This window comes from Zalophus californianus, chromosome 6 (genome assembly GCF_009762305.2).
Source record: "Zalophus californianus isolate mZalCal1 chromosome 6, mZalCal1.pri.v2, whole genome shotgun sequence".
In the NCBI taxonomy this organism is placed as follows: Eukaryota; Metazoa; Chordata; class Mammalia; order Carnivora; family Otariidae; genus Zalophus; species Zalophus californianus.
Window position 1 is genome coordinate 61368997 of NC_045600.1, and position 14984 is coordinate 61383980.

General features: G+C 38.9%; 1 protein-coding gene across 4 annotated transcripts in view; it reads left to right on the forward strand.

Annotated features, from left to right (window-relative positions):
- The window catches only part of LOC113909516, a 34891-nt gene that overhangs the window by 6032 nt on the left and 13875 nt on the right, over positions 1-14984 (forward strand). For 3 of the 4 annotated variants that reach the window (XM_027570790.1, XM_027570789.1, XM_027570788.1), the window contains exons 3-5: positions 8889-9010; positions 10854-10992; positions 14075-14196. In XM_027570790.1, coding sequence (XP_027426591.1) covers positions 8889-9010; positions 10854-10992; positions 14075-14196 — 383 coding nt within the window. Of the gene's footprint in view, positions 1-8888; positions 9011-10853; positions 10993-14074; positions 14282-14984 lie in introns of all 4 variants that reach the window. The other variant, XR_003515758.1, reaches the window with a different exon arrangement.

Sequence of the window (14984 nt, forward strand, 5' to 3'; positions counted from 1 at the left end):
TGGATCCATTTCTGAGCCCTCTATTTTATTCTGTTGATTTATGTCTCTCTCCCTGACCAATACCACACTATCTTGATTACTGTAACTATTATTATTTAAAAGTACTTTCTTTAACTTCCAAGTGTTTGGAGACTTCCAATTTAATTCCATTATGGTCAGAAAAGATATTCTGCATGAATTCAATTCATTTAAAATTTTTAGTATTTGTTTTATGACCCAGGATATGGTTTATCCTGGTGAATGTTCGATGGGTACTTGGAAAAAAAACTGTGTATTCTACTTTGTTTAGTGGAGTGTTTTGTAAATATCTGTTAGAACTTGTTGGTCGATTATATTTTTCAGTTCTATATCTTTGCTGATTTTCTGCCTAGTAGTCTTATCAGTTGCTAAGAGTGGGGCAGTGAAGTCCCCAGTTATAATTGTGGATTTGCCTCTTTCTCCCTTCAGATCTATCAGTTTTTGTTTCATGTATTTTGAAGCTCTTGTTTAATGTATGCACATTTAGGATAACTATATCTTTTGGTGGATTGATCCTTTAATAATTAAGTAGTGTTCCTCTTTGTCCCTAATAATTTTCTTTGCTTTAAAGTCTAGTTCTCTTATATTAATATAGCCACTCCCATTTTTTAACTAATGTTGGCACAATATATTTTTTCCATCCTTTTACAAAAATTCATTCTTCCTATATCATTGTGTTTGAAGTGAGTTTCTATTGACAACATATAGTTGGGTTGTGTTTTTAAATCTACTTTGCCAATCTCTGTCTTTTAACTGATGTATTTAGTGCATTTACATTTAAAGTAATTATTGCTATATTAGAACTTAAGTCTGGCATCTTATTGTTTGTTTTCTGCTTGTTCCTTCTGTTTCTTAACCTGTTTATCTCTGCTTGCCTTCCTATAGATTACTAGGACAGTTTTAGAATTCTGTTTTTCTGAGTATATCTCTGTATATTTTTGATTGTTCTTTTCTTTGTACTTTTCTTTGTAGTTACATACATATGTAACTCATCACCATCTACTGGTACAAGTGTTTTATTATCACTTGAGTGAAGTATTGAAATCTTACTTCCATTTAGATCCCTTTACCCTCCCGCACTTTTTAAATACAATTGTTTTGTATCAGATGATTTCATAAATTTTGATTAAACCATCAAATATGTTTTAAGAAACTAATGACAAGAAAGATAGTCTCTCATACTTACTCTGTTTTTACCCACCCTGTTCTTTCCTTTCTGAAGTTCCAAACCTTCTTCTGCTGTTTCTTTTCTGTTGGAGAACTTCTATAGCCATTCTTTAAGGGTAGATCTGCTGGCAACAAATTCTCTTAGTTTTTCCTCATCTGAGGATATCTTTATTTCCCCTTCATTTCTGAAGGACAATTTTATAAGATATAAAATCCACAGCTGGGGCACCTGGGTGGCTCAGTCGTTAAGCGCCTGCCTTCAGCTCGGGTCACGATCCCAGGGTCCTGGGATCGAGCCCCACATCAGGCTCCCTGCTCCGCGGGAAGCCTGCTTCTCCCTCTCCCACTCCCGCTGCTTGTGTTCCCTCTCGCTGTCTCTCTCTGCCAAATAAATAAATAAAATCTTAAAAAATAAAATAAAATAAAATCCACAGCTTACAGTCCTTTTTTTTCCCAGAACTTGAAAAATGTACCTCCTTCTGGCTCCCATGGGTCAGATGAATAATTCACTGTTGTTCAAATGGGTATTTGCCTACAGAGAATTAATCTTTTCTCTGATTTTAAGATTTGTTCTTTGTCTTTTATTTTCAGGAGTTTAATTATGACATGTCCTTGTGTGGATTTCTTTGGGTCTATTCTATTTGGAGTTTCTCAGCTTCTTAAAAGCCAAATTTGGGGGGGGTTAGCTATATTTCTTTAAGTGCTTTTCAGACCCACACTCTTTTTCCCACTTCTGCAACTGTGATACTAATATTAGATCTTTTGTTGTCAACCCATAGATCTCTGAGGCTCTCTTCTTTTATTCAGTCTATTTTCTCTCTGTTGTTCAGATGGAGTAAATTTTATGTCTGTCCTCAAGTTCGGTGGTTCTGTCTTGTCATCTCTACTATTAAGCCCACCCAGCAAGCTTTTTTTATTTTGATTATTGTGTTTTTCAGTTTTGTAATTTGTATTTAATTCTTTATTTATAACTTCCATTTCTTTGCTGAGATTTTCTATTTTTTTCACTTGTTGAAAGAAAATTCATAATTGCTTATTGAAGCATTTTTGTGATGGCTGCTTAAAATCCTTCTCTGATAATCCAAATTCTGATTCATTTGGATATTGGATATATAATCCAGAGATTGTCAGATTCAAATTATGAATCAAACGATTATTTTCCTGTTCTTTGTATGATAATCGATTTTTCCATTGTATCCTGGATATTTTTGGATATTATGCTAGGATAATTTTGATTGTATCCCAGGTATTTTGGATATTATGCTAAGACTCTTGTTACTATTCAAATTTTCTATCTTAATAGGCAATTGCCATGCTTAATTTTAACCTATTGGTTCTTGGCCTAATAACAATTTAGTTTTCAGTGTCCTTGAAGTGCTGTTAACTCTGCTTTGTTCTTTGCCCTTGCTGCAGTTCTTGTTGAATCTATGCTGGTGTCACCTGCATGGGGAAAGACTCTGGGCTACCCAGTCTTGCTGAGCTGCCTTCCACTAGTAGGGGTAGGAGAACAAGCAACTTGGGTCTGTTTTGTTCTCCTCCACTGGGCAGATGGCTAGGAGATGCCAGACCTGGATCTATTTATGCCCTTGGGTAGAGGGCCCAGAGACTGGATAGTCTGCTACCACCCCAGGTGTGGAGTGGGGCTTAGGTTTCCTCAGTAGGTCTCCCATTGTTCTTCCCCCTTTACCATTCTTTGGCAAGAGACAGCAAGCTTTTCTTAATTCTTTTTTTTTCCCCCTGTGCCTGTTAGTGGTTCTGGGATGCAGGTCTCTCTGGTGCCCAGTCTAAGCTACATGGAAGATAAAAAGAAAACCCAGGGAACTCAATGCTGTGACCTTTCTTAAGTCCTAAGACTCCTAGACAGTTTACCTTTTCTTTCTAGCTTTCAGAGTCTTCATAATTGCCTGTTGAATTACTTCCAGGGTATTTAGTTGTAGTCAGAGGGGAGGAACAGGGGAAAGTGAGGAAAGTTGCCATCTTGTCTGGGACCAGAAGTCCCCTCAATAAATTTTTAAAATTTGAATAGGGACTTGATATGAATGAATAATAGGTAATATATAACCCTGTGTTTAATTATGCACTATAAGTCATTAGAGGTAAGGATATGGGTGAGTTAAAGCCAGAGGTCGAGCCTAAGACCTCATGGAGACAAAATCATTTGGACAGGCCCTTAAAGCAAAAGGCAAGATCATGCAGTTGAAGGGAACAGTATGAACAGGAAGGACTATGGAAAACAACTGGGAAGATTTGCCTGTCTTGAGGAGAAATTATGTCAGGAGGTAATGAGAATAGAAAATAGGATGGGTAGGCACTGCTGATATAGAGGGCCTTAAATATCTAAAGTGAGATTTGCTAGATTGAAAAGTAGAAAAATATCCAAAACTTGTAAGGGAAACAAGTGACATGAAAGTGAGGTTTGGGGCACCTGGCTGGTGCAGTTGATGGAGCATGTGACTCTTGATCTCGGGGTTGTAAGTTCGAGCCCCATGTTGGTGTGGAGATTACTTGAAAATAAAATCCTAAAAAAAAAAAAAAGTGAGGTTTAAGTGAGATTAGTTTGAAATAGATGTACAAGGTATTTTATAGTGGAGGAAAACCAGTATCAAGGAGCTAGTTGTGAGTTTGTCATGGTATCCAAGTGTGAGATCCTGACTGTGGCTATGAGGTGGTTGAAGTGGGAATAAAGAGGAAGTAAGATTTACAAGCGAAAGGGGTAGGACTTGATACCTGACTGGATATAAAAAAGTGAGGTTTGATTCATAGGCCGTCAGGTTTGGTAATTTCTGTTTCCTCACTATTTCTTTAAAAATAACCAGGAAATTTGGAAAGAATTAATTTTGCCCTTTAGAGAAGCTTTTCTTCCTCCATACCCTTCCCACCTACATGTGTAATTTTGAGAAGAACTTTACTGTCAGGCAACTGATTAACACCTTTCTTTAATCTTTTTCCAAGCCTAATACTGTTACCACACATTCTGAAATAGCTATTTCACATGTTAAAAGATGTCAGCCTCACCAGTAATTAAAGAAATGCAAATTAAAACAACAAAGTTTGATTTTATGGTAATATTTAATGCTGCAAGAGTTTAATGAGATCCATATTCTTTTCTCTTAAAGTAAATGTGTATAATCTTTCAGGAAAGAAGTTTGACAATATGTAGCAAGAGTCTTTAAAATGTTTAAGTACTTCTACTTTTAAGCATTAATGATAAGGAAATAATCAGAAATGCAAAGAGACGATGGATGCCAAAATGTCAGTTGCAGTATCCTTAATTTTTCACAATTATAAGTATATCTAAATGTGTATTAGGAGGGGGCACCTGAGTGGCTCAGTCAGTCGTTAAGCGTCGGCCTTCGGCTCAGGTCGTGATCCCAGGGTCCTGGGATTGAGCCCCGCCTGCTTCTCCCTCTCCCACTCCGCCTGCTTGTGTTCCCTCTCTCGCTGTGTCTCTCTCTGTCAAATAAATAAAATCTTTAAAAAAAAAAATGTATTAGGAGAAGCAAATGGTTAAATAAATGCACAATGGTAGAATATTGCACAGCCTTTAGAAATAGTGTTTTAAGGAATTTAACTTTAATATCAGAGTAAATATAATGTTAAGTGAATTCCAGTTTTACATACTTCATTAATATCATATCATATCATGCTTTTTTGACCTGTACAGCCATTATTAGGGTAAAAATGTTTTGCTGCTCTTTTCAGAAGTTATTTGCCAACCACTACAGATAATAAAGCTAATTTTAGCCTTCTTGCACTAAAAATTTCCACAGTGCTTTACATATAGTGCTCAGTAATATTAGCTATAATTATTGAAGATCTCTTAAGAACTTTCTTCCTAGAAAAGCATACATATTTATGTATACAACCAAGCATACAACTTTAGGCCCTTTATGGACCACATAAATCCCATATGCAGAGGATCCTCTGCCTAGAGCCATGGTGAAGAATCGTTGCTATAACTGAAGAAATCTCCTTTTACCCTTGCATGTGGGTGGTTGAATCAGAGTTTGTTGTCCAGGGTTAAGAGGTGCCAATTCTCATTTTCACCTGACATCCTTGGTATTGAGGTAAAATAAATGCAGTCTTCATTTAATACTACCTTTTCTGAATGACCGAATTTAACATACAATTTCTTAGTGTCTCTCATCTTGACTGGTGATGCTCACATTAATTGGGATATTGACTCTCAAATAAAACTATTTCAGACAGCTGGAAATCTATTGTGATGGTTCAGAATTTGCAGCCATTCCTATCTGTCATTGTCCCAGCTTCCTCAATCTTTACAAGGCACTCAAGGCCTCCACTGCTACCCTCCCCCCTTCCAAATCTATTAATCACCCAGAGCAGTGGTGCTCAGGGCCCTAGATGCTACAAAGTGATAGGAGAAGAGAATAAAATTAAGGTAGTCATGGATTAGAGAACTTGATTGCTAGTGTTGCTTATGGAGCCACATTTAAAGGGTTCTGTTGAACAAGTCCAGAAGACAGCAAGCAGATGGCAAGGGATACAGCTGTGGCATCCTATGGAGGAGAATTGTGGTCAGAGGTGGGGAGAAGAGAAAACTTCAGTAGTGACAGGAGGACTGTTACTAGCCTGCTACCTACTTTGCCACTTTGGAGAGGCTGTATGGTGTGGTAATTAAGAGTTCAGACTCAGGGGGCGCCTGGCTGGCTCAGTCGGAGGAGCATGCATGCGACTCCTGCTCTCGAGGTTATGAGTTTAAGCCCCACATGGGGTCTTACTTAAAAATAAAACCTTTAAAAAAAAAAAATGTTCAGACTAAGGCCTGAATTCAAACCCTGCTCTACCATTTTCTGGCCAATATGACCCGAGGCAAGTAACTTAACCTCCGACCTCAGATTTTTTGTTGCTGTTGTTACAATGGAGAAATGATCATAGTACCACCTATAGGAGTTTTAGGATTAAATGTCCTGTGAAAAGCACTGCACCAAGTCTACCATGCCTGAAGGGTTCATTCAGTAAATGTTGTATAGCATTAAATGTGATGATTCCTCTCGGGCTGAAACTGGAAAAATGAGTTAATGTTATGGAGGGGCAGATTCTGGCTCTGCATGAGGAAGAAAGGCTGGCCTGAATGTGTTCAAGCAAAGACTAAACTATCATATATATATGTATCAGAGATGAGTAGATGGAGGGGCCGTTTGGTTATCAGTCATAATCTAAGTTCCCTTCTCACTGGAAGACGTTTTATAAGGCAGACCCACATGAAAACTGTGTTTTATTAACGTGGCTATTTATGTTACAGAATTAAGTCCAAAGAAGTTGGGATAGGAAATATCTTACTTTAACATAATGAGATTTTTATTGGCTTCTCTAGTTATACCATTTACAAATTGAAAACCCTGCTAAGGATCACTCGTGGGAGTGATATTATTAGAATTAAATGTGAGTCATAGAGGCTCCCAGACAGTGTTCTATCTATCTATGGAGGGAAGGAAAGCTAAGTACATGTTAGGTATTAATTAGCACCTTGAGGGGCGCCTGGCTGGCTCAGTTGGAGGAGCATGCATCTCTTGATCTCGGGGTCGTGAGTTTGAGCCCCATGTTGGGTGTAGAGATTATTTAATAAATGTTTAATTAGCACCTTGAGAAAATTCAATTAGATTTTACAAATACAATTAAAAAGGCCAATTTTTTGAAAAACGTATTCACAGATGCTATTTAAGTTCTACCTAAAACAATTTGGAATGAATTTTAATAGTATTTTTGTTTCTTTATAATTTATATTCTACCTCCTTCTAGAAATAATTTGAAGCAACAACTTAGAACATTATGCTAAATCGGGGCGCCTGGGTGTCTCAGTCGTTAAGCGTCTGCCTTCGGCTCAGGTCATGATCCCAGGGTCCTGGGATCGAGCCCCGCATCAGGCTCCCTGCTCAGCGGGAAGCCTGCTTCTCCCTGTCCAGCTCCCCCTGCTTGTGTTCCCTCTCTCGCTGTGTCTCTCTCTGTCAAATAAATAAATCTTAAAAAAAAAAATTATGCTAAATAGGCAAGGAAAAAAAAGGCCTCAAAGGCCTTCTCACATGAGTTCAGAGAGCCAGATCTTTGTATTCACTACTATTGCTCAATGAGAAGCTATGCAGAGGAAGATCCTTTGGATATAGGGCACAGAGTAGTATAGCTGAAAAGAAGAGTACCTTTATGTAGAAGCAGAAGACCTCCGTTTATTTCCTTGTGCTGCTGTCGGCCTGCTTTGTAACTTTTAATTGTTATTAGTGACATGAAAATAGCATTCTACACCAACGCAAGAATTATTTTTCATTTAAGAGTGAAATCGTGAGGGGCGCCTGGGTGGCTCAGTTGGTTAAGCGACTGCCTTCAGCTCAGGTCATGTTCCTGGAGTCCCGGGATCGAGTCCCGCATCGGGCTCCCTGCTCAGCGAGGAGTCTGTTTCTCCCTCTGACCCTCCCCCCTCTCATGTGCTCTCTCTCTCATTCTCTCTCTCAAATAAATAAATAAAATCTTTAAAAAATAATAAAAAAATAAAAAAGAATGAAATCGTGAGCTTACTTAAAAACTACCACCAAAGATTTGGGGGCAGGGGATATGGAGACAGATGACATTTCCTTCAGGATCTCCTTGTTTTCCTTCTACAGTTATTTTAAAACAGAGTAAGAAACAATACCCTTGGGATGCTGTTATTCTAGCAAAAATTCAATATAAGAAAGTCTTTTAAGAGAAAGGTAAAATATTTTCATTAGTAGCACTTTCTATTCTACATTTGGCATCCCAGACAGTAGCTAACTTTAGGAATATTTTACTTCCAGATAAGTCACATTCTATTTAAAATTACATATGAGCTGCTTAGAAATAATACTGTTTTAGAACCAAAAAAACTAAACACAGAAAAGTAGAAACAACAACAATGAACACCACTTTTATACCCTCGCCTAGATTCAACAGTTGTCAATCCCTTAACCAAACTTTCTCCATCTTTATTGCTATACACACTCTCTCCCTGCCATTCCCCCCAACCCTTTTTGCCAGATCATCCAAAAGTACACCACAGCCATCAGAAATAGGCTTTTTTTTTTTTTTAAGTAATCTCTACGCCAACATGAGGCTGGAACTCATGACCCCGAGATCAAGAGTCACAGGCTCCACTGATCAAGCCAACCAGGCGCCCCCCAAAATACGCTATTTTAATGATCATTTATTTGCTGCTCAAATGCAGCAGAGCAACATATTTATTGTAAAGTTTATTATATAGTTGGTATCAGCTGTTTGTGCTTATTATCTGAAGGCTTAGGTATATTTTATTGGAGGTAGGGGAACTCAGATTAAAGTTATCTTCTTAGCAATCTCTACCATGCTTCCTACACTTCTCAGATCTGCATAGTCAAAGAAGGAATATTTAACTACTTACTGGTAAGTTTAAGACCCTACAAACTAATGGCAGTATTATTCTTGAGTAAAAATAGTTAAAATACTATATATTTTTTAAATGCTTTTGTTTTTCTCAAACAGGCTGAAATAATCAAGTTTTGTATTTTCAAGCAGTTTAGGAAAAGGAAAAACTCAATATTTGAAATGGAACATTTGTTAGAATTTGGATATTTCATTGGTTAAAAGGTTTATTTACGGCTATAAATTGATGCTGACAGAAAATATGGCCGTTGTGTTCACTGAGCCTAGGTATAACCAAAACCATAAAAGATATTTCTTTCCTTTTTTTTTTCCAGGGGATTTTGATGAATTCACTCAAGATAATAACGACATTCTGTTGAAAAACATAGCAGAGGACCTTCGGAATTGCTTACCTCTAGAAACCATGCTTTCCTCAGAACATGTAGCCCTCCAAAAAGTAAATACATTACATTAATTTACTCTTAGTGCTACTTGAGGATTCTCCTGTTCTTCCCTAATCCCACAGCCTCTCTCATCTAATTCGTCCTGAATTCTACTTCAAACCTTTTCTCATTTGGTACTTCAGTGATGCCCCCAGTTCTGTTGAGTCCGTAATCCTCTGGCTCCCTAGTCATTCAACAGGTATTTTTTGAGGGCATCCTGTTTGCCAAACACTCAAACCCCTGCACCTCCCCCCACCCCGTTCCATGTCCCCCACCCCCAAAAACACAAGGCCCCACAGTAATCTGGCCCTGCCTGTATACATCATGGTCCTGGTTTTCTCTTTCCTGTTCAGTATCCCCCACTGTTATCGAAGGTGAAATTCATCTCTTTGTCTTCTCCTGCTTTTGTGCTGTACAGTTTTTGCTTATTCTGTTCCTTCGTTCCTAAAGTAAGTTCTCATTTTTCTTCCCTGGACAACCCCCTCATTCAAGCCCCTTCAAATCTCAGCTCTTCTGGGGTACCTGTGCAAGGAATATTGTTTCCTGAAACAAAGCTAATAATAATCTTCTCTTCTCCCACTAATCTGAAAACAGCAACCCTCTGTGGTTTTTCACCGTGTAGATTCCAAAGCAGAGGAACCAAACCTTGTACATTTTCAGTAGTGCTGTGCACATTGTGAGCACTTAGCAAATTTTAGTAAACCTCCAGTCCCAAAGGTGGAAAATAGTGGATAGTATAAAAACTGAGAGCAATATTTGTAATATAGTTTGGATGTTATTAATAAGGCAGTCGTATCAATAGCATGATATACCAAAATATATGAAACAAGGAAAAAGTAGTCATTGCATGTAACAGTCTACCCATAATCCCTTCTCCTAACAAACTATTTTTATCTTCTGTTATTTCCTTCTGGTCCTTGTGTATGTCCATACATTTTACACGCTTATAATATAGATGTGTGTGGGTGTAGATACAATTTTGTAGGTCTCCAAGTAGATAGGTTGATTCTTTATTATAATTAGGGTAAAAGGAATCAGACATTTTTTCTTGGTAGCCGCTTGCTATTATATCACGTATCACCAGTATTAATAAAGGCCTGTTCGTTGTAAGCATGCAATGTTACTAACGTTTTTATTATTTGAAAACTCTGCCTCTGCGCAGAGATGACTTGCTAAGTGTTTTCATGGGTCGGTCACTGACACGCAGGACTCAGGAGACCCAGTATTAGTTTAATTCTTTCCCCTCTACATGGTCATTTCTTTGGAGAAATCTCTGAGTAGGAGTTTCTTTATTTGTAAAATATACAACCCAAGGGGGCGCCTGGGTGGCTCAGTCGTTAAGCGTCTGCCTTCGGCTCAGGTCATGATCCCAGGGCCCTGGGATCAGCCCCACATCAAGCTCCCTGCTCAGTGGGAAGCCTGCTTCTCCCTCTCCCACTTCCCCTGCTTGTGTTCCCTCTCTCGCTGTGTCTCTCTCTGTCAAATAAATAAAATCTTTAAAAAAAAAAAATATATATATATATATATATATACACAACCCAGGATGGACAAGACGGTCACGAAGTACTCCTTTAACACAAATTTTTTCTATTTCTCCTAGCCACGTTTTGTATCGTTACAGGTCAAATTAAAAGTTGCTAGTGTCTCACCAAGTGTCTCACACACACACACACACACACACACAAAAAAAACACAAAAGAGCAGGATGGCTCTTCGATAAGTGAAACTTGTCTTTCTCTGCCTTGTTGTTGCTCTCAGAATTTTAGCATTTGAACCACTGATGTTTTGCCTTATTTAGCAATAAAAAGAGACTCCTTTGTACTTCATTTCTTTTGAAGTTCTTCTCCTTTCCCCCAGATACAGCAGCAGCCAGAACCCACAGTTCACGTTGATGCATTCCTTTATGATGAAGACTTTATTGATTCATTATGTGAGGAAGGAAAAATGAGCAGAAATTACTGTATGGTGTGTGGCTCACACCAGACGGCACCTTTAGGTAGGCACTCAAGTATGCAAACCTGACGACTTTGTGTATACTTTTCTCTCCATGTCCTGAGAACACAGATTCTTGACCAAGTCATTCAGTGTTTTTTGAAAGGAAAATGCCAACCGTTCAGCGTAACCATTACCAGTTATTGAGGTTAGGGAGACCAAAGAGCAACATTGTCCAGGGAAGCCGGGCCACATAATGTCTCCAAGGAGAGTATCTCTGCTTTTCACAGAAACTGTTGAATCAGAGGTGACTTTTCAGGTCCAGAAACTAATCACAAGTGACTGAGTACAGGGAAACCAACTTATACTTTCCATACTTCAAAGAGATTCATAGATAAACCATACCATAATGCTGGTTCACTTACAATGATAAATATAACTGCAAGGGGGCTGAAATGTCCCAATAAAAGCATCTACTTGAGAAGTCAGATAGTAATCAGATATTGTTGGATGGGCATGGATTTAGAGGACAGAGATAATCTTGAGAAAGAGCTTATTCAAGCCTGATTTGACCTAGTAGAACATCTCCAGTCCATAACAGGGGACAACTCTAGTGACAAAATGTCTCCTGCATCTCCGCCCCTCAGAGGCAGCACCTGTGTCCCAAATGGGAAGCTAGACTGACTCCATACCGCTAATATATATGTTAACTCTTCTGTTAATGTATTCTTTGTTAAGCGGCTCCTGGGTGGCTCAGTTGTTTGAGTGTCAGATCTTTTTTTTTTTTAAGATTTTTATGTATTTACTTGAGAGAGAGAGCATGAGAGGGGGGAGGGTCAGAGGGAGAAGCAGTCTCCCCGCTGAGCAGAGAGCCCGACGCAGGACTCGATCCCAGGACTCCAGGATCATGACCTGAGCTGAAGGCAGTGGCTTAACCAACTGAGCCATCCAGGCACCCCATGAGTGTCAGGGTCTTGATTTCATCTCAGGTCATGGTCCCAGGGTCATGGGATCGAGCCCCACATTAGGCTCCACACTCAGCAGGGAGTCTGCTTGAGATTCTCTCTCCCTCTCCCTCTGGCCCTCCCCCCTACTCATGCACATGCATGTTCTCTCTCTCAAATAAATAAATAAGTCTTTAATTTTATATGTGCGTGTATATATATTTTTTCTTTGTTCAAATTGGATATGATCATCTAGGCTATTCCTTTAGACACGCTATTTCAGGATTCCTGGTCACTTAGATATAGAGTTATTGCTTATAGTGGCCTACCTCTCCAGGTGAGTAATCTTGTGTTCATATTACTGATCTTAGATAATATCATTGTCAAAAGTTAACTACTACCAAATTTGTAATATGCTGCTAATACAAATATATTGTATCTGTATTATAATTGGGAATTAAACTCTCCTGATTAACTTAAGATTCTGTTTTTAGATAGTACTTACAGTTTCCATGTGAGGTGGTTGAAATTTACAGAATAGAAAGTGACTTAGACAAGAAGGATAGAAGGAAAACTAAAAAGTGAATTGCAACTATAATACCATATCAGATCTGATTTACAGAAGTTTTTTAAGATTTATTTATTTTAGAAAGAGAGAGCGGGGGTGGGGAGGGGCAGAGGGAGAGGGAGAGAGACAGTCTCCAGCAGACTCCCCCCTGAGTGAGGAGCCTGATGTGGGCCTCAGTCCCACGACCCTGAGATCCGGACCCAAGCCAAAATCAAGAGTTGGACACTAAACCAACTGAGCCACCCAGGTGCCCCTGATTTACAGAAATTTAAAGAAGAGATATGTTTGACAAATAAAAATTTAAAGATTAGGAAGCATTTTCCCATCCAAATCAGGTTGTAAATAGTGACTGGGTATGCAGGCCAGCCCACATAACCACAGTGAATCTGAAAAAGCTATCATCTGTGGAACTCTCCTTCCTTCTGTGACAAGGGACTTGTCTAGCTGTAAGACACTAATGACGACTCTGTAACCCAGGGCAGAAGCACTAATGTGACAGAGTAGTGAGGATGAGGATTCTAGGCAGGTAAGGCTCTAATGGTCAAAGTCCACCCCCACCCCAAGTCACACCCTTTATTTTCTTCCAAAGGATTAGCCTGCCTGCTTCCATTTTCTTTGCCACCATCTCTTAGTTATGGCCAAAGTTTCTCCCCTTCCTGACCATTATATTATGTGGGACATAATATAGTAAGTCTTTAAAAAAAATACACTCAGACTCTCCCAGATATTTGATTACAGAAACAATGGAGGGAGAAGATGGGCTAGGAAGCTTGTAGCAGTTAAAAAAAATTGTAGCGGTTAAATTAAGGGAAATAAGAATAATTAATGGGCATATCTTCACTTCCTTTCATACCACCCTTCTCCTGCACTCCAGAACACGTTTTAGGTTGGTCAGGGCTGCCACATTGCTCAACTCCGGAGATGGTCATTCATTTGGTAGTCTATTGAAGTAGTACTACAGTCTAATGCAGTAGTACGGGGCTATTCTGTGTGGCTGCTCTGGGGTCAGGTGAGAAAGCCAGATGACTGGGGAGTTAGGAAGCATCCCACGGAATAACAGTCATAGGGAAGAGAAGGGGAAAACCAAGGACCGTCTAAGCAATAGCAGGAAGGAAGTGAGGGGCATAAAGATAGGGACAGGTTGCGGGGTAGCTATTCCCTAGAGGCCTTTTTAAATGTCAGAGACTTGGGGGCACCAAGGTGGCACAGTTGGTCAGGTGTCCAACTCTTGGTTTCAGGTTCCAGCCCAGGTCATGATCTCAGGGTCGTGGGATCGACCCCTGCATCGGGCTCTGTGCTCAGCGTGTTGTCTGCTTGGGCTTTTTCTCTCCCTCTCCCTCTGCCCCTCCCGCTTATGCTCTCTCTCTCTCTCTCTCTCTGAAATAAATAAATCTTTAAAAATAAAAATAATTGCCAGAGACTTCATAGTTATTCTTCTCTAATATAGCTCAGAGTGAATGAGTGCAAAATTATCACATTAATTTTTTCTAAATAGTCTCCGAATAGCTTTCATTGATTTAGAAGAGAAAAACGTGGAGTATACTTTATAAATAGGGATAAAAGAATTAGAAAAACAGAATAGAATGTTTAATACCCAAGCACAATTTAATGTTTATTCTGTTCTAATTCCCCAGGATTCATTTCTCATTCCTTCTCCCTCATGGAATTGAAGTTCATTTATCATCATGTGCTCCCTGATCTGTCGGGAAAGGTCTTGGTTGATGTTGGCTCCAGGCTTGGCACAGTCCTCTATGGGGTAAAGTCCAGCTTGTGGACATATTCAACATTTGGAAAATACTTTCTCCTCCTGCTAGCAACAGTTTTGCCTGCCACCATCCAAGGTGACAGCTTGGCTTTATTTATTAGAGTAACAGAATAATAAGGTTAAAATATTATCTTGAATTTGGAATTTAAAAGCCAGCTCTCTGATTTCCTTTACTGGTTTGTCTCTGTAACACAAATGAAGGCATATCAACAAAGCAGAAGCAGGTGACCTCATAACATTTTGCTATTTTGTCAGTCATTGTTGACCTTCGAACTCTGTTTTCTTTGTGCTATATTAAATAGTGTACTGAACTTTGATAAGAACTTTTATAAAAACTTTTATAAAATTTACTTCACCTAGGAAGTTGCATATGGCCATAACAAAGTCGCTTAACACTCCTGGCTTCACGTTCCTCACCTGTAAATAAGCTACTAAATGATATCCAAGGACATATCTTGCTCCAATTTTCTGTGATTCAAGTTTGAATGTAGACATTTGTGTCTGAAATATCACTTCAATGTGGCTTTTTTTAAAAAATTCAGATCATGAGTATTTGTAACGTTCCTAAGTGGTTTTATCAAAAAACTCTAAATGTGGTTTCTGGTTGTCATTAGCAGACTTGTTAAAACATGTGGCCAACAGCAGTAGAGGCTCATGCCAGAAACTCTCAGTTCCCAGCATCCATTGCCTGCTCTAAACAGAAACACTTAACTCTTTAGTGCTTAGTTTATTTGTCAGTGTTAAGGCTTTTATTCTATAATTAGGAAAGATATCCATAA